Raw genomic sequence first — 18,436 nt, 5'->3', positions numbered from 1 at the left:
AGACTGTATCCGGTGTCAGGGACAATTATGAAATCTCCCTCCTTGATACGCAATATGGGATGCGTGGGGCGCGCAGAGGGAGGACACGTGGTGCGCGTGGAGATTGGGGAGATCGTTGTGACTGCTTTCTCGCAAAGCAAGGTGTTCTGCGAGGGACACGTGGAGGGTGCAGAGGGCAATTTACGCCTTGATCAAGGACAGGTGGCAGACACCCAGGCTATTCCTCCTCTTTCGCTTCTAATGTCAAGCGGGTCCACTTCGGATCCGGACCCAACCGTAGACAACTCCCTATCTGTCGTCCAACCTCCATTGCTTCTCCCTTTAGCCATTACCTCCTCTAGCTATCACACACCCATGCCTCCTCACAACCCAAGTCTATTTTCTGGCTCTGATGATCTTTCAGATACTCGAGTTCTATCTAACTACAGTATGTCTGAGATTCAATCTTGGACGTCTTCGTCCCTTTCTCTATCTACTTCCTCCCGTCTGTTGACGTGTTGGACATGGGTCCGATCACTCTCTTTCAAGATAATATGTCTACTGAGTTTCTTATGGCGGAACCGCTGCAGATGATAGCTGATCCTCAAATTGAACCATCAACATTGGAAATGAACAGATCTGGTTTGTTGGCCAAGATTTAGAAGAAACGGTGGATACGAGAGGCTATTGGAAAGGTGGGGAGGTCCCTCGGTTTGTCTTTCGGGGATAGGCTGGAAGATTACATCGCCTTATTTCAATGCATTGAAAATAGAGGTAGACACTTAGTCAAGCTCCCAGGAGAAGAGAACAACTCCAGCTAAACACTTAGTCAAGATTTCAAGCTCCCACGAGTTGCAACGGCTTGAAGCCAGCCCAGGGTTTATCTCAGCTTCTGTTTCCAAATCAAGGAGACAAGGTAATCGGGGAAGTGTAGTGATCCAATGAAGATAATCTCTTGGAACGTAAGGGGGGTAGGCTCCAAGCATAAAAGGAGTCTCATTAAGGCAACCAATAGTAGAAAAAATCCAAACGTCTTGTGTCTCCAGGAGACTAAGGTTTCCCATTTCAAAGATAATCTCTTGGCAACGTTGTGGAAGGCAAATGATGCGAAGTGGCTAACTGTAGATGCAGTGGGGAGTTCAGGTGGCATTCTCGTCGCTTGGAAATCTTCTAAATGGGACCTCATCTCTTCTTCTACAGGCACCTTTTCGTTGACAGTTACTCTTCAAGATAAATCTTCCTCTGTTCAATGTCTTGTGTCTGTTATTTATGGGCCTAACAGTCATTCCCTCAGGGCAGATTTCTGGGATGAGCTTTCGTAGGTTAGACAGTCCTTCTTTGGACCGTCATGCGTGGTTGATCATTTCAATGTTACATGCTTTCCGGAGGATCACTCCAGAAGCAGAAGGCCCTCCGCTGCCATGGTTCACATCTCCGACTGGATTCAGCAAGAGTAGCTTATCGACTTGCCGCTCCTGGGTTCGAGATTCACCTGGACTAACGGTCGGGCGTCTCCTATTCAATCCCGTCTGGATAGATTCCTCGTCTCTCCTGAATGGCTCGAGACATTACCGACTATTAAGCAAATTGCCATGCCGTGCACCACTTCTCATCATTGCCCGATTCTTTTAAGTGTTGACGACGACAATTGGGGTCCGAAACCTTTCAGGTTCAATTCCTCTTAGCTCCACTCAGAGGGTCTCCGATAGAAGATCATAGACTGGTGGTCATCTTTTCAGGTAAAGGGCTTTGCTAGCCATAAGTTACTTTGCAAACTCACGCTTCTTAAGGAGAAGCAGAAGGAATGGCGCAAGGAGGAAGTTCAGAAGACAGAGGCAGATATCGAAGCTCTCCTGTCCGAGCTTCAGAGAATTAATTTCGAGTCCAAAGAAGCTCCGATGTCGAAAGAGGTCTTGGTTAGGCGCATCTCCATCACTCAGGACCTCTCTAATAAAGCTCTGGAAGAAGAAGCGTCCTGGAGGATTAAAGCCAGAGTCAAATGGATTGCAAAAGGGGATAAAAACACTAAGTTCTTTCATCAAATGGCCAATATGCATTCTCAAGCTAAGGCAATTCTCAGTATTTTTGATAAAGACAACAGAGTCAAGGATAGAAAGGAGATAGAAGATGATGGGGACATCACGCGCACTCACGCCGCCCCCCATACGCACGTACGTATGTAGAAGGAGGACCCCACCATCGATCTGGCTCGATGACGATGTCCAGGGAGGGCCTCCTAGCTAGAAATCAATTTTTGGTTCAAAAAAGTGGCCCGATAGTCAAGAAAAGCCCACCATGGGATCTCATGATCGTGGCCCACTCGTCGGATTGGTTTTATACTTTAGGTTTTGCTTATTGTTATTATTTAGAACATCGTGAACGCTTTAGATTTCCTTGTTTGGTTTTTATTTTAGTTTACTTCATCGCCAAGTAATAGGTGTCGCACATGGTGTGAGTTTTTGGGTATAGGGTTCTCCCTATAAATAGGCACCCCTTGTAATTCTTTTCATTCATTGAAGTTAATAAAAAATTCCTGCTTTATTTTTCTGTTCTCTTCATGAGTTGTGGAAGAATTCACAAGTGGGTCCCTCCCTTTTCGAAGGGCTAACTACCGTGGTGCGAAGCCACATCGATCCCAATTCACCCCCATCTTCCATCATCTTTTTTTCCATCTTCCCCCACCATCCATACTTCGAATCTGTCCTTTTGTTGCATCAGATTTCTTTATTACAGCAGGTTTCTAGATTTCAACCCACAGGCGAGCTGAAATTTCGGCGGAGCACCACGCACAAACCGTACATCGAATCGAGCTGAGATTTAGGGGTTTTGGAGTCCATCCTTGGCCAACCAGGGCCAAGGTGGCCTTTTTCTGAATAGTGGGCCCCGCACATGTGCGGCCGGGATCACATGCTCGTCCGTCTGGGCCATTGTTGTTGTCCACACCCAGGATCATCTTTTGGCTCAGGTTTTTATCCTCTCATAGCCGTTTTTTATAAATCCTAACCCTAGATTACATGATCCCTAATTGATTTGCCCATTTTTATCACCTTAGGGTTCCTTGAATTGAAATTAGGGAATCCCTTGGATTAGGGACTGATTTTTATGCATGAGTAGTTGATTTTATTTCCCTTTGACATCGTTTGGTTTATAATTTCTATTGGTCCAGTCCAAGCCTGTGTCGGCTTGGACCCGCATAGATTCCCCTTTTTAATTGAATGTTTGGATTTTCATGTGGGACGTGGAATTTGTGTGATTGTTTCTGAATTGGTAGGATCTAAGCCTGAAATCTTACATTTCATATTTAATTTTCCATGTCCTGCATCAGAAGATCTCGCCATTTCTCATTTTAAAGAGCTTATGTCGTCCGATAACTGGGTCAGACCAACATTAGACTATTTCGTTTAATAGGTTGCAGGCAGCTGATGCTGATCTATTGGAATCCCAATTCACTGAAGAAGAGGTTAAGGCTGTCGTGGATGCTTTGGGAGGGGACAAATCTCCAGGACCAGATGGATTCCCGATCAGTTTTTATCACACTTTCTGGGAATTAGTGCGTCATGACGTTCTTCAGTTTGTCCAGGAATTCTACACAAGAGGAAGATTGTCGAAAGGGCTTGGAGCCACCTTTATCTCTCTTATCCCTAAGGTGGCGGGTGCTTCCTCATTTGCTGAATTCAGGCTGATTAGTATGATAGGGAGTCCTTACAAAATTCTGGCGAAAGTCTTATCTGTTCGGTTGTCGAAAGTCATTGGGAGCCTCATATCCAGCAATCAGAATGCCTTCATCAGAGGCAGACAGATCATGGATGGTGCTCTTATTGCCAATGAAATTTTGCACACCTGCCATAAGTCCAGGTATAAAGGTGTCTTCTGTAAGCTGGATGTTGCCAAGGCCCATGACCATGTGGACTGGGATTTCCTGTCGTATTGCTATCTCAGATGGGCTTTGGGGCCAAGTGGAGAAGATGGATCGCTGCTTGCATTGGATCGGCCCACTTCTCCATTATTCTAAATGGTTCGCCTAGAGGTTTTTTCAGAACCTCGAGAGGATTGCGGCAGGGGGACCCTCTCTCCCCTTTCCTATTTCTTATTGTGGGAGAGGCGTTGTCCCAAATGTTGAAGAAAGGACAGAAGCAAGGTCTCCTTCGTGGTATTGCGATGCCAGGACTGACAGACCCCCTAACTCATATACAGTTCGCAGATGATACTCTTATATTCTCTGAAGCTTCGGACGAGAAAATCAAGCACCTCCTCATTGCTCTACGCTGTTTCGAAGCAGTATCGAGTCTAAGGATCAATCTAAACAAATCGAAGTTACTCGGAGTTCATGTCCCGTAGAAGTCTCTCCAGAAGTTTGCTTCCATCTACCGTATCGAGTCCTTCCCAACATATTTTGTTAGTTTGCCCCTATCAGTGGGATCCCAGCCGAAGAGCATGTGGGATGGGGTCACCAGTAAATTTCAAAAGTATCTGGCACCCTGAAAATGCCGGTATCTGTCTTTGGGTGGTCGGTTGACACCAATCAAAGCAGTCCTCTCTAGTCTTCCCCTCTATTTCATGTCGTTGTTCAGATGCCCGGGGTCAGTTATTAAGAGTATGGAGAAAATTCGAAAGAGTTCCTGTGGTTTGGCAAGGAAAATCAAAGGACGATTCATCTGCTTGAATGGAAACAAGTGTGCAAAGTTTTCATCGAGGGAGGTGCAAATGTCAAGATTCTGAAGTTAATGAATTCGGCGCTATTGGGGAAATGGGCTTGGCGATTTGCGTCGGAAAAAGATGCCCTTTGGACTTCGATAGTTAAAGGTAAGTATGGTGCATCTCATGGGAATTGGTGGCCTAAAGAAACTTCGTATTACAAGGCTTCCCACATCTGGAAAGGAATTCTTAAAGCCAAAAACCCTGTTATTGCTAACAGTAGGTATGTGTTGGGCAATGGTTCAGCTACTCGATTCTGGGAAGATCTATGGGTTGGGGAAAAGCCTCTTAAATTCTTATTCTCGCAAATCTATCGGCTCTCTCCTGACAGAGAGATTCTTATTAATAGATGTGGCTATTTCACTTCCGTCCACTTTGTTTGGGACATAAAATGCATCAGAAATCTCAATAACAGCGAGGCTGGCGAATGCACGGCTCTTCACGATTGCATCTCCAAATCAAAGGTCATCTCCTCTCAGCCTGACAATATTGAGTGGCTGCTGGAAAAGTTCACGGTCTTCTCAGTTAGGTCCCTCTATGCTGCTATCTACCCTGCGGACCGGTCTCACTGTGATGCGACTCCTTTCATTTGGAACTATCAAGCTCCTCCTAAGATCAGATGTTTCGGGTGGCTAGCGGCTCGTAATAGAATTCTTACTATTGATAATCTGGCCAAGAGAGGCATGCAAATTGTCAACATTTGCCTGTGTTGTATGCGTCAGGCGCAATCCGTGAACCATTTGCTGGTACACTGCTCCTTTATCTCGTCCATTTTGACTGATTTCTGCCAGCTATTTTCAGTTTCCTGGTGCGTTCTGGAGTTGGCCGCGAAGATGTTGATTGCGTGGAATGGGCTCAAGCTTGGAAAAATCAAATCGACAATCTGGCGCATGGCCATTCTTGCCATTTGGTGGGCTGTTTGGGAAGAAAGAAACGAAAGATGTTTCAATGATACATCGTCTTCTGCGAAGGGGGTGGGGGCTAGGGCTAAAAAGATGGTATTAGAATGGGCGATTAATGTAAAGGATTTGAATAGTGTTGATCTTAGCTTTTTAGGTGGTTAGGAGCCTTCTGCTATCTCAGCAGTTCTACTTCTCTAGTTTCTCTTTTGCTTTTCTCTTTTGTTTTTGTTCCCCTCTTGAAATGCATTTTCAGTTCGTTGCCTCCAAAAAAAAAAAAAACCATCATAAACGGTTTTGATTGCGTAGATTAGTTGTTATTTTTGTTACTTCATCTCTAAGTATTAGTGTGCGCACATGGCGCGACTTTTGGGGTTTAGAGTTTTCTTATAAATAAGCAACCCCATGAAGGTATTTTTCAATGAAGTTTTATCAATAAAAAACCTGCGTTTTCTCTTCTTCTCTATCTCTCTGAGTTGAAGAATCTAATTGGGTGCGAAACCCTCCCTTCCTTGAAGGGCTAATTACCATGGTGCGAAGCCACAACCATCCCAAATCATCTTCACCCCTACACCCCACATCCATCATCTTCCGCTTCTCATCTTCAGATTCACCCCTTTTTGTACTCAGGTTCTCCTCCATAGCATATTTTCAGATTCTGGCACACCAGAGGGGCTGAAACTTCGACGGAGCACCATGCACAAACCGGTCAGCGGATCGACACAAGGTTTTGTGTGTGAGTGGGCCAGCCCTGGCCGATCCCACCCTAGGTAACCTTTTCCGGATCCGGTTCCGCACGTGCCCCTGGGCCGAGTTATTGTCCACACACGTGGATCATCTCAGGTTCCTTCTCTCTTCTATTTCTCTCCTCTCTCGCCTTAAATCCTCAACCCTAACCCTAGATAGTCCCAAATTCCAAGTATTTCCAACTTTTACAAACCCTAGATTTTACCCTAATTGAAACATGGTGAATCTCTTGAATTGGGGAACAATCCTTTGCAAGAGTGGATGAATCTTACATTCCTTTGGGTATTGTTTGGTTTATAATTTTACTTGATTCAGCCCTAAACTTGTGTAGGCTTAGACCCCCGTAGATTTCCCTTGATTGAATGTTTGATCATACATGGGACGTAGAATTTTGTGATTGTTTAAATTTTGTATGATCTTAAGCTTGAAATCTTGCATGTCATATTTAATTTCATGTCCTGCATCAAAAAGGCTCCATGATTTAATGTTGAAGAGAATATTATATCATTTAATCTCTTATATAAAACAAAATAAATAGTGGACTTTTTCTAAACGATTATTAAAGCCCCCAAGAATTTAAAAACATAAAATGAAAACCAAGTAAAGCTTAAAATAGAAGAGAACAAGTACAATTTCAATCATAAATCAAGATTTGAATCGTAAATCGTAGGATTCAAATCATAGAATCATAGGATTCATCTAAAAAGAGATTCAAGATGGGATTCAAATCGTTTTGCTTAAGATTCAACTCAAATCGTAAATCGTAAATTGTAGGATTTTGACGATCACGCAACACAAAACTTGAAACTCTATACTGATAAGTTTACTAGTAATGTCAATAGGAGCATCACATTTTGGACACTTAATATCTCTCCACATTCAATAAAGTTTTCTTTTCAACTTTCTCAAATTTTTTCTATTATGGAAATTTCTTTTAGCAAGCCAAATATCAATTGGTCATTACCCTCAAGCTTGCCCTTATTCAAAGAAACTATTCATAGGGAATTCCTCTCACACTTTAGTTTTTAATTCACTTCTACTAAAGGTACCATGGCCCACATAACAAAAAATCATTATTCTTGTTCCTATTTCTGTTTTTGTTCTTTTGCTGGGGTTCCTTTTTGCTGTTTTCTATTCTTTTGTTGGGCTTCTCTAAATTTTTTAGGTAGGGAGTGACATTTATTGTAACGTCAATTGAGATGTTTATTACATCATTTTAATGCTTGTTAATTGACAATTTTTAATGCTTGCTGGTTTTCATTAGAACAATGTGAATATTCGCTTTAAATTTCCTTTGACATTTATGTTTACATTGGTTTCTTTTATTTTTATTTTATCTATGAATTTTTTAATTAAAAAGATAATTACTTTGTCTATGCAGGTGTCCTTGGGCCTAGAGTTTTGGACTGTGATGTGCTAGGCACTTAAGCGATGTTTGAAGTATTGGTATTACACTATGTATTAACCCCCTTAGATACAAAAATAACCAGTGAAACATAGGATATATTACATGTATCACATAATGTATAGCAGTGTAAGGGAAGCATTAGGGAAACTTTAGGAAAATGGTGGAATTTTCCAGTGAAACTTCAGACGATGTTAAAACACGCATCATTACACACTTAGAACTCAAAACATTAACCCAAAAAAAAAAAAAAAAGCAGCTACATAGGAGACAAAAATGTGTTGCTAGCCATAAGTGATGCAGTTGTATCCAAAATGAGTTACCTCATTCACATGCATATAGCGCAACCAATAAAACACCAACAGTACAACAACAACAACAACAACAACAACAACAACAACAAAAAACAAAACAAAACAAAAACAAAAACAAAAACAAAAAAAAAAAAAAAACATCCTTGGTGTGAAATCCACATGGAGTTACACTTACCCAGTCATGGAGATTTTCTGTTATGTTACACAAAATATGGGATTTAGCTTCAAGGACAAACATTTCATTTGCCCATGTTGAGAGGTCAAATGTAATCACCAATGCCCTTGCTAAAGAGGATATCAGAATTAATTTCCAGCGCTCTTAGGGGGTGTTTGAATTGTAAGTTACTTAAGCTACTTATGCCTTAAATAACTCATCTTGATTTCTACTTATTAAACTGAAGTGATTAAGTAACTTCAAATAAAAAAGCTGCTTATAATTGATCATAAACCAAACTTATCTCAAATAAGTTACTTATCTACTGCTGTAAGTAGAGAAAGTAACTTATTTGATGGTATCCAAACGGGCCCTCATGGTTTATTCGACTAGAAACAAAAGGAAGAAATCCCTCCTATAGAATGAAGTATTGAACTCTGGGTCCTAGCTGGCATGTTCACAGGAAATATCGCAGATATTGTGATATATATAGCCAACATCAATGACGAAAATGTCTATTCTATAAAGACATCATATTGCACTTGTGGGAATCCTGATATCATCCAAACATAGAACACTGCAATGAAGACAGTTTGAAACTTGCCACTCGTGCCATGCGTTCAAGTAACACTGCACCAGCCCCATCTTCAGCATGGTTCAGCCACAACATAAGCTTCACCCGCAGTAAAAGAAAGTGAAATGTCTATCGCCGAAAAGACTCTAGTCTTCATGAAAATAAAGGAATGACTGCACAGCCTTGTGGACTTGTTCATCTTCTGAGGTATTGAACACAATACAAAATGGCTATGTTACCCACAAAATTGAAGCGTAGGGCACGATGAAGTGTGGATAAGTTAGCTATGTTGAAGTACTTGTGGATCATAGACTGGAGAGAGCAGGTTCAAAAAACTCAAGACCAAAAAAAAAATGGTTGGAAGAAGATTTTATGAACAATGAAAGGAAGATATGAAAAAGTCTACAATTAGATGGGATCAACGGTCAACTTAAATTGTGAAGCCTATGACATCAATCTTATGGTCATCAATTTCATAGGCTTTATTTATTTAATCAATGTTTGGGATGAGATTGAGTCATGATTAGTTAATAAATTCTCTTTTGTATTTCTGTCAATTTCTTGGCAGGCCCCTTGCACCAAATGATGACAAAATGACACAAAATTGGTCCCGTTTGATAGCCTGTTGAGTAAGCTTTCAAACAAACCCAACATCATGCAATTCCAAGGCCGTTTAGGTGAGATATTACCCATTTACATAAGGCCCATATGCTAGTGACGGGATTTAAGAGTAGTTTGGTCATTTTCTATTATTAGGGATTCTCCTTTTTTGTTTTAAGCCGACATAAGGCTATGCTATGGAGGTGTAATGCATTACTATGATGATTTGAATAAAACTTCTTTGGTTGATTGTTTGTTTATTCAGTAGAAGACTTGGAGAGGGAGGTTTTCACAGTCTTAAGCACTCGGCTAGAGAATTGTTGGGTTCTTTCCCATAATCTCATTCTTTTCTTTGATCTATTTGCATCCCCTTTTAGGTTTGCATGAATCTCCTGGGCCCTAGCAAGTTTGTGGAGGCCCCAAAAACCCCCCACACTAGTAAGACGATCCCAACCCAGATTGGAGATTTTGGGGAATTATAAATAAGGATTAAAAATCATTTTGACACATCATATCATTCACCACCAATATAGGGCCATTTCATTCATCGATGATAAACCTCGATTATAAAGGGAGAATCAGAAAAGAACAACAACAAATCAGCAGAATGGGATCAGCGAACAATTCCAAACAATGCAATTTTTGGGGTGTGGCCTGGACATATCAAATCCCAACAGCTGAAAATTTCCAATCCAATACGGGGCTGTTTCATTCATCAATGATAAACCTCGATTATAAAGGGAGAATCAGAAAAGAACGACAACAAATCAGCAGAATGGGATCAACAAGCAATTCCAAACGATGCGATTTTTGGGGCATGACCCGGACATATCAAATCCCAGTAGCTGAAAATTTCCAATCCTGAATACATGCGAGGAGATAGACTGCTACATGACTAAACTCATTCTGCTAATCAACAATGGAGGAATAGTACAAAATATATAGGTGAATGATCTTAGCCAACTAATTGTAGATTGCATTCTATGGGCAGGATGGTCCAACCATCGATTTGGTCTCCATCCATTCATTCCGGCCCATGATAGGCAGGGAACGATGCAAAAATCAATTGATCGAATGATCCAGGCCATAGGAATGTTGACCACTTCTGTTATAACCTTCAGCAAAAGATCAGATGGTTATCATCACCTGACCAAAGTTGATGATTGGGCCTACTCCTCACCACTCAATCCTGACCGTCCAACTCGCATGACATTAATGGATCGTTAAGATCACTGGCGCAATTCACTCGTAATGCATGAAATCAATGGACTTTGGGTAGCGACCCCTCCACTACCCAAAATCAGTGGTGATCAGTAGTGGAAAAGCTGTGTGGACCCCACCATGATGTATGTGTTTTATCCACTCCATCCATCCGTTTCGCCAGCTCATTTTAGAGCACGATCCCAAAAATCCATGGAACGGAGGATTCAAGGTGATGACTGGGCCTAATCCTCACAACTCGATCCTGACCGTCCAATTCGCATGACATTAATGGATGGTCAAGATCATTGGCGCAATTCACTCGTAATGCATGAAATCAATGGACTTGGTGCAGTGACCCCTCCAATACCCAAACTTGGTGGTGGTCAATGATGTAAAAGCTCCGTGGACCCTACCATGATGAATGTGTTTTATCCACACCATCCATCCGTTTCGCCAGCTCATTTTAGGGCATGTTCCCAAAAATCCAAGGAATGGAGGATTCAAGTTGATAGCTAGGCCTAATCCTCACAAATCGATCCTGACCGTCCATTTTGCATTACATTAATGGATGGTTAAAATCGTTGGCGCGTTTCACTTGTAATGCATGAAATCAATTGAAATCAATGGTAACGAAGAAAGAAAGTAAATGATGAGTAGAGAGAGAGAGAGAGAGAGAGAGAGAGAGAGAGAGAAATGGAAATGGGGTATCTGCGAACTTACTCGTCTTCGAACATGAGACGTCTCTGGACAGCGTCCATGCTCACTTCTTCTTTTTCAGCCATGGCGTTGGTGGTGCTGCTGGCGGTGGTAGGAGAAACGCCCTTTATATCAGAGAAAGGTGGTAGCTGCTTTGATTGTTGTGAGTAGGGAAGTGAACAACGTGAAACGAACGCGGATTTCCTGCGACCCGGATTTAGCCAGGTAGGAGACCGTGGAACCCACCTCGATGTATGTGTTGTATATCCACACCGTCCATCCGTTTTTCCAGCTTATTTTAGGGATTGCTCTTAAATATGTATTAGATATGAATCTCAGGTTGACCACACAGTAGGGATTGAATTTCCACCACTAAAAGCTTCTTGGGGGCCACTAAAGTTTTGGATCAAGCTGCTATTTGTTTTTCCCTTCATCTAGGTCTTTCTGACCTTATCAAGTGTTTGGATGGTAAATAAGCATTATTGTGGACCTTAGGAAGCTTTTAATGGTAGGTGTTTAATGATCATTGTTTCCTGTTGTGTGGTCCACCTGAGAGTTTTATATACTTCATTTTTGGAATCATCCCTTAAAATAATATGGTAAAACGGATGGACGGCGTGGATATAAAACTCATACATCGAGGTGGGACCATGGTCAGGGGCGCACTCAACTCGCTGGATACGGGTCGCTGCTTATCTGGGTCCACGTGAAACAGCGCACGTTGGAAGATTATTTATTAATGAGAAGGATAGTATGCCACGCAAGCGGATAAGGTGAGACCCCGGATCCACCCATGTGGGTGGGTCCCCTGACTTTGGGGCTCACAGTGATGAATGAACCTTGAATCCACACCGTTCAACCATTTTGAATTATCATTTTAGAGCATAACCCCAAAAACGAAGCTGACTCAAATCTTAGGTGGACCACACCACTCGTGATTGAATCCCTACCATTAAATTTTTTAAGGATTCCGCAGGAATGTTTGTTTGCCGCACAAATATCATCTTGATCCAAAGCTTTCGTGACTCAAATCTTTTCTTTCCTGTACTATGGTACACCTGAGATTTGGAACTGCTTCATTTTTTGAATCATGCCCTAAAAACAGCTTTCAATACAGATGGATGGCGTAGATGTAGTCACATACATCACAATGGGCCCTACAGTCAGGGGTCCACCCACCTCAGTGGATGCTTCCTCTCTACAAGTACTTGAGCAATAAGCTTACTGTAACATGTTATTCACATGTTTATACAGTATATAGAAGGAAGGGTTGTCAATGTGCTGGGCCTGACCCAGGCAAATCGAAATCCTGAACCGACCCGGCCTGGTCAGTTCAAAATCCGAGCCCAGGCCAACCCTCACCCGACCCATGGACAGCCCTAACATGCAGCCTGCGTGCAACCAACTGGCTATGTATACGCCATCCAAGCCATGTTGATCGGTGGTCCGACAAGTTAGGGGACCCGGATTGTATGCTGACCCTTGCTACTGATCGGTGCTATGTGGACTAGCATTGTACATGAGTTGAGTTAGCTCGGTCAGCTCATGTAGACATAAATCGAAAAAGTTGGACACGTTTTGGCTCAAAAGTGGATTCAGATCGAGTTGAGTTGGTTTTTAGAGCTTGAAAAAATTTCGAGCCAAGTAAATATGATATATGTGTTTAAGAAAATGCTGTGTATGCTCGAGCTTATCTTGAGCTAGCCCAAGCTGATGACCAAACTAAGCCGAGTTGGCCAATTAAGCTCGAGGATGAGTTGAGCCCAATTCGGGTTAGGGTTGGTTGCTGGCCGGCGGCGAGCCAAACTATGCCAAGCTTGACTCAATTTGACTCGTGTACAGCTCTCGTACCATGATACATTATGTTTTATCAATGTCCTACATCTTTGCTGGCTCATTCTAGGGCATGAGCCCAAAAAATGAGGTTGATACAAATCTTAGGTGGACCACACCACTATAAAACAAAGTTGAGGGCCTACTGCAATATTTATTTTCCATCCCACCTGTTGATTATGTTATTCAGACATGAATAAAAAGAATTCATTCATAAGTACATATCAATTTGATCCAAAACTTCTGTGGCCTTTGAGAATCTTTTAATGGTGGCCATATGATCACCATTGTTTCCTATGGTGTGGTTCACCTTAGATTTAGACCTACCTCGTTTTTTGTGCTCATGCCCTAAAATGAGCTGGCAAAATGGATGGACTGCGCGGATAAAATACACACAATATAGTGAGGCCCACGGAACACCAACCAATAGCGACTGAGGGTCCGCATGCAATCCCATGGTCAGGCCGAGAACGGATTGGCTACTGCCCCTTCCACCAGCCCAGTGGCTGATGTCGGTGCTCTGTGGGCCCCACCATGATGTATGTGTTTCATCCAATCTGTTCATCCATTTTTACGGATCATTTTATATTTTGATCCCAAAATGAGAGGAAATAAATCTCATATGGACCACACCACAGGAAAACAACAGTGATTAAAATCCTCCTAAAGCCCACTGTATTGTTTATTTGACATCCAATATGTTTATTAGATCATACATTCCCAGATGAAGGGAAAAAACAAATATCAGCTTGATCCATAAACGCATGGTCGAAGTTCATTCAACATTGTTTCCTATAACACTGTACATTTCAGATTGGGATATACCTCATTTTTTAATTCATACCATAAAATGATCTAAAAAAATAGATGGACAGCATGGATGAAACACATACATCATTCCAGGGCCCACGGAACACAGACCATCAGCCATTGGTTGGTGGCAGAGGGTGTAGCCAATTACCCAATCCGTTTCCGTGTGGTACACCATCTAATCCGCTTCCGTACTAAGCAATGTACCACCGGCCAAAACCTGTAATTCACGTGAAGGTACACGTGATGGTTGGACTGGCATGTCCAACTCTCACATTGGGGCGACTGTTGCAGACGGGTCGGATGCCCTACGCACCATGGAGAGATTCATAGGGGAGCCTTCTGGGTGGATCTCCGGATCCACCGAGGTTGGGGATCCTAACGATGGGGCCCACCTTACATCCACACCGTCCATTCATTTTGACAGCTCATTTTAGAGCAAGATCCCAAAAATTAAGCAAATCCATATCTTCGGTGGACCCTATCACTGGAAATAGTACTGATTGAATCTCTACCATTAAGAACTTCATAAGGCCACCCGAATGTTTATTTTCCATCCAACATGTTACTGAGGTCACAAAGAGACAAATGAAGAGACCATAAATATCAGCTTGATCCAAAACTTTTGTAGCTCACTATAAGTTTTTAATAATCGATTACCGCTGTTTCCTATATTATGGTCTACCTGAAATTTTGATCTGCTTCATTTTTCTTTATCATGCCCTAAAATGAGTTTTCAAAACCGATGGACATCATACATATGTATAGGGAAAAGGTACTATGCACTCGACCTCGCGAGTCCTTCCCATGAGGTCAACTATGTGGGCCCCACCGTGATGCGTTTTGAACATCTACCCCACCAGTCAGATGCACCATTCCATCGTGGGCCTAGGTCTCAAAAGTCAAGTCAATTAGTGACTTGTGTGGGCCACACCACATACAGAAGCAGGGAGGGGCCGTGCACCATTAAAACATTCATAATCATTTTTGGGCCCACCGAGACGTGGTTTGCAAATCCAGCCCATCCATTATGTGTGTCCCACTTCGATGAGGGTTCAAACCAAGTTTCAGCTGCACTAAAAACTAAGGTGGGCCCCACCAAGTGCTTTTATATGTTTTAACGATGTCTTCACATGATTTTAGATGGTATGGCCCACCTGAGTTCCGTATACGGCTGATTTTTGGGATATCCCATAATTTAGAGGGGACCCTTCAAATGCACGGTGTTGATGGTCGACACGCATCATGGTGGGGCCCACATAGCTCGAACTCACGGGAGCTTATCGTGAGGTCGAGTGCATAGTGTGTGTATATATATATATATATAAGGCACATACATCAAGGTGGGCCCCATGGTCAGGGATTCCACCCACACAGTCACATGAAACATTTAAAAGGCTCGTAAAAACTACATGATTTTCCGTCCCACCCAAGTGGAAGGGTAGAGACTTTGGGACGTCCAAGACTTTCTCTTGATCTCACGTCTTTGAGGATAGCATCTATTTATAAGGAGTTTAGGATTAAAGATCACCACTTTACAGTGGGAAGTGGATTGCATCCTGATCTGCCGGGACGCATCCTCGTGATAGAATCTCTTATATTGTTCCTAATTTTCAAAATAAAAATACAACAATTAACAATTAATAGATAGTCATCATCAACCACATAATTGAACACCATACAATTTGTCCCGATGTGTCTTAATTAACTATTGATTCAATTTCTACCGCTGACAATTCAGTAGATTGAATCAACCATATCTACTAATCCAAATGCCCTTTTTGGCTCAATGTATACCTCATAAATTTCTATAGGTAAGCCGGGACATAGAACATCGTTTAGAGTGAAAATTTAAAAAAGAAAAAAATAAAAAATAAAAAATCTAAGATTTAACCTCTTTAGTGCCACTTCTATTGATTTTTTAAAGACAGAAGCATGAAAGTTTTTTCTAAACCAATTTAATTAAGTTGAGATCTATTTACCATCTATATGGAATCAAAATTTCTAAAGATGCAAACTAATGGTCAAGATCATACTTTCGCTTGTATAATTTTTGATTGTTTAGAAATTGAATAATGTTCTTTCAAAGTAGGTTTCTCTTTAATCTATCTCCAGGAAGGGGATGCCTCAAAAGTATTCTTGCACCAACATTATATGGCTCTTTTTTTCTTTTTTTTCTTTTTTTTTTTTTTTTTTTTTGTCAGTTTGTTAGTACACCCACTGTAAGGTCACACTTCATTGTTAGCCACCCCTACTAGGAATCAATGTCAAGACCTTAGCATTGAAACAAGGTATCTTTCACTCAATCTACCACTAGAACTATGGATCTGGGTGTGTTATAAGGCTATGGGTGTGATGAATAACTTTAGTCTGCCAAGTGAACCATATGAATGATGGAGAAGAGAGAGTGGAGAGGGAGAAGAGGACCTCTATGTTCTTCTTCTTTATCTTCTTTTTTTTTTTTTTCCTCTCTCCAGAATGGGGCATCGACTTAGACCAGATCAAGTAGGGATGTGCAAAGTTTTCTCTAGCCTAACTCTTTGAAGATAAGACCTATTTATAAAAAGAATTTATTTTTTTCAAGGAGTACTAAAGATTAGTTAAAGCTAGCACACAATCAAGTCAATCATGTCAAAGCATGAGAAGCTCCTCAATTATAAGATTAGATGTGATGTTTAATCAAGCCTAACATAGATGCTTACAAACAATTGAACACTCACACTTCGTATAGTTAAGGGCATAAGCAACAAATTAATATCCTAATGGTAGAAATTAATCTATCCTAACTCATTGTTGGTTCCTAGATAACCGTAAAACTTATCTCAAATCGCTCAAACTCAATGAGTGGTCTTGGAATTTAGTGTACTCAAGAACCATCATGTCGCATCAGCCACCATGTCCACTTCTTTTCAAAGAGATTTTATAAGGAAACATGTAGCCCGCTAAATATATTTAATGCATAGATTCGACATATAATAAATAATGAAGAACAAAGTATATTGTATTTAACCAAGTGGTTATAAATAAACAATATCTATTAACATATGTATTATTGGCTTTTCAGGGCACACATATCCACCAATATTCATATATGCATGTATAGACACTTGCACAACACGTATTTTTATACATGCATGCATGTGTGTATATGCACAATGCATGTATGTACGTATATGCACACACCACACTATATAAAACGCAAGTAGCATGTGGTGAATTTTACCCCTATAGTTAGTCATGGGTGCGGGCATAATGTTTTATTTTAAAAGAAAAATGGATGTGTTAGCCCTTTAATCAAGGACATTTTTTGTTCTTATAATTCTTTCTTGTCATTAGTAGCCCACATCAGTGTTCTTCTCTGTGTGTAACTTGCATTGGCATTTATTATTAAGTAAGCCATGAAACAAAAGTTGTGTTTGGCCCACTATGATGAATTTTTGACATCCACTTATATGTTATGCCATCTAATGTTAGGATGTCTGCCAAAAGCGAGGTAGATTCAGAACTCAAGTAGACCACAACACCGGAGAAAAAGTGGTGATGGTTGCTATCCTTAGGAATTTCTCTCGGCCCTAGATTGCACATGTGTATATCCACGCCCTGTTGGTCCATCTCCTATTTTTTATCTATGAAGTCTATACACATTCGATGCATGCATGTGGGGGACAATGTGCATCAGATCCACCCCATTTATCATGTGTGTTGCCTCATGTTCATCCCAGACCCTAAAAATTAGACCGAGCAAAGACTCAGGTAGACCACACTGCAGGGAAGAGTTTGAATGGTACGCACATCATTAGTTGAGTGTCGGCCCACCAAGGTTTATATATTCCATCCAGTCCATTCATCTAATGCAAATCACCAGGACGAAGGAATGTCCCATAAATAACTTTTTTTAATACTCAGGTGGGACACACTAGGTTTTAGGCATGATTTTACGCCATTTCTTATGGCGAGATCCTCGGATCAATGTGATACTTAGGATCAAAGATAATATTAGTTGGTGCACCTAATGAATGGTATAGCATGTACATGAAGTTGTTCAAAATATAAGTGATGCACACACATTCATTGGACAATAATTTGTGTCCACCCTGCTTATGACTTTCAGCATATCATGTGCCTGTGACATCCAAGCTTTCCAATACGTTGGGTCCCACCATGAGGATCCCCTTGCAAAAATCAACCACATCCATTCATCAGATGGACCATACCGTAGAAAATAATGTATAACCGTTGATAACAACAAAATACAGGTGTGATTTTATGCACAAAGTGAGCCTTATGGCGGGGTCCAACCTATTGGACAAGATGGACCCCACATGCATAAGATATGTTTGGGAGGGACCCCAGCCAATAAAACTTCCCAAATCATTTTGTGGGGCCCACCATGTCGTGTATGTACGTTCCAATCCATTCATTATATGCACCTCTCTAGGATGAGGGGGCATGAATTTTCACTTTCCTTTGGTGTAGCCCACCAAGTATCTGATCTTAGCCTATGTGCTTATCAGAATTTGACCTATA

General features: G+C 41.4%; 1 protein-coding gene across 1 annotated transcript in view; it reads right to left on the bottom strand.

The window, feature by feature from the left end:
* The window catches only part of LOC131246421 (isopentenyl-diphosphate Delta-isomerase I), a 63,129-nt gene extending 51,542 nt beyond the window's left edge, over window positions 1-11,587 (bottom strand). The window contains exon 1 of the mRNA XM_058246532.1: window positions 11,291-11,587. Within this exon, the coding sequence (XP_058102515.1) occupies window positions 11,291-11,352 (62 nt within the window). The 5' untranslated portion in view covers window positions 11,353-11,587. The remainder of the gene's footprint in view (window positions 1-11,290) is intronic.
* Between the last annotated feature and the right edge of the window lie 6,849 nt (window positions 11,588-18,436).

Source organism: Magnolia sinica, chromosome 5 (genome assembly GCF_029962835.1).
Source record: "Magnolia sinica isolate HGM2019 chromosome 5, MsV1, whole genome shotgun sequence".
Classification (NCBI taxonomy): Eukaryota; Viridiplantae; Streptophyta; class Magnoliopsida; order Magnoliales; family Magnoliaceae; genus Magnolia; species Magnolia sinica.
The sequence above is the reverse complement of the archived record's forward strand: the minus strand, read 5'-3'. Positions and strand labels throughout refer to the sequence as shown.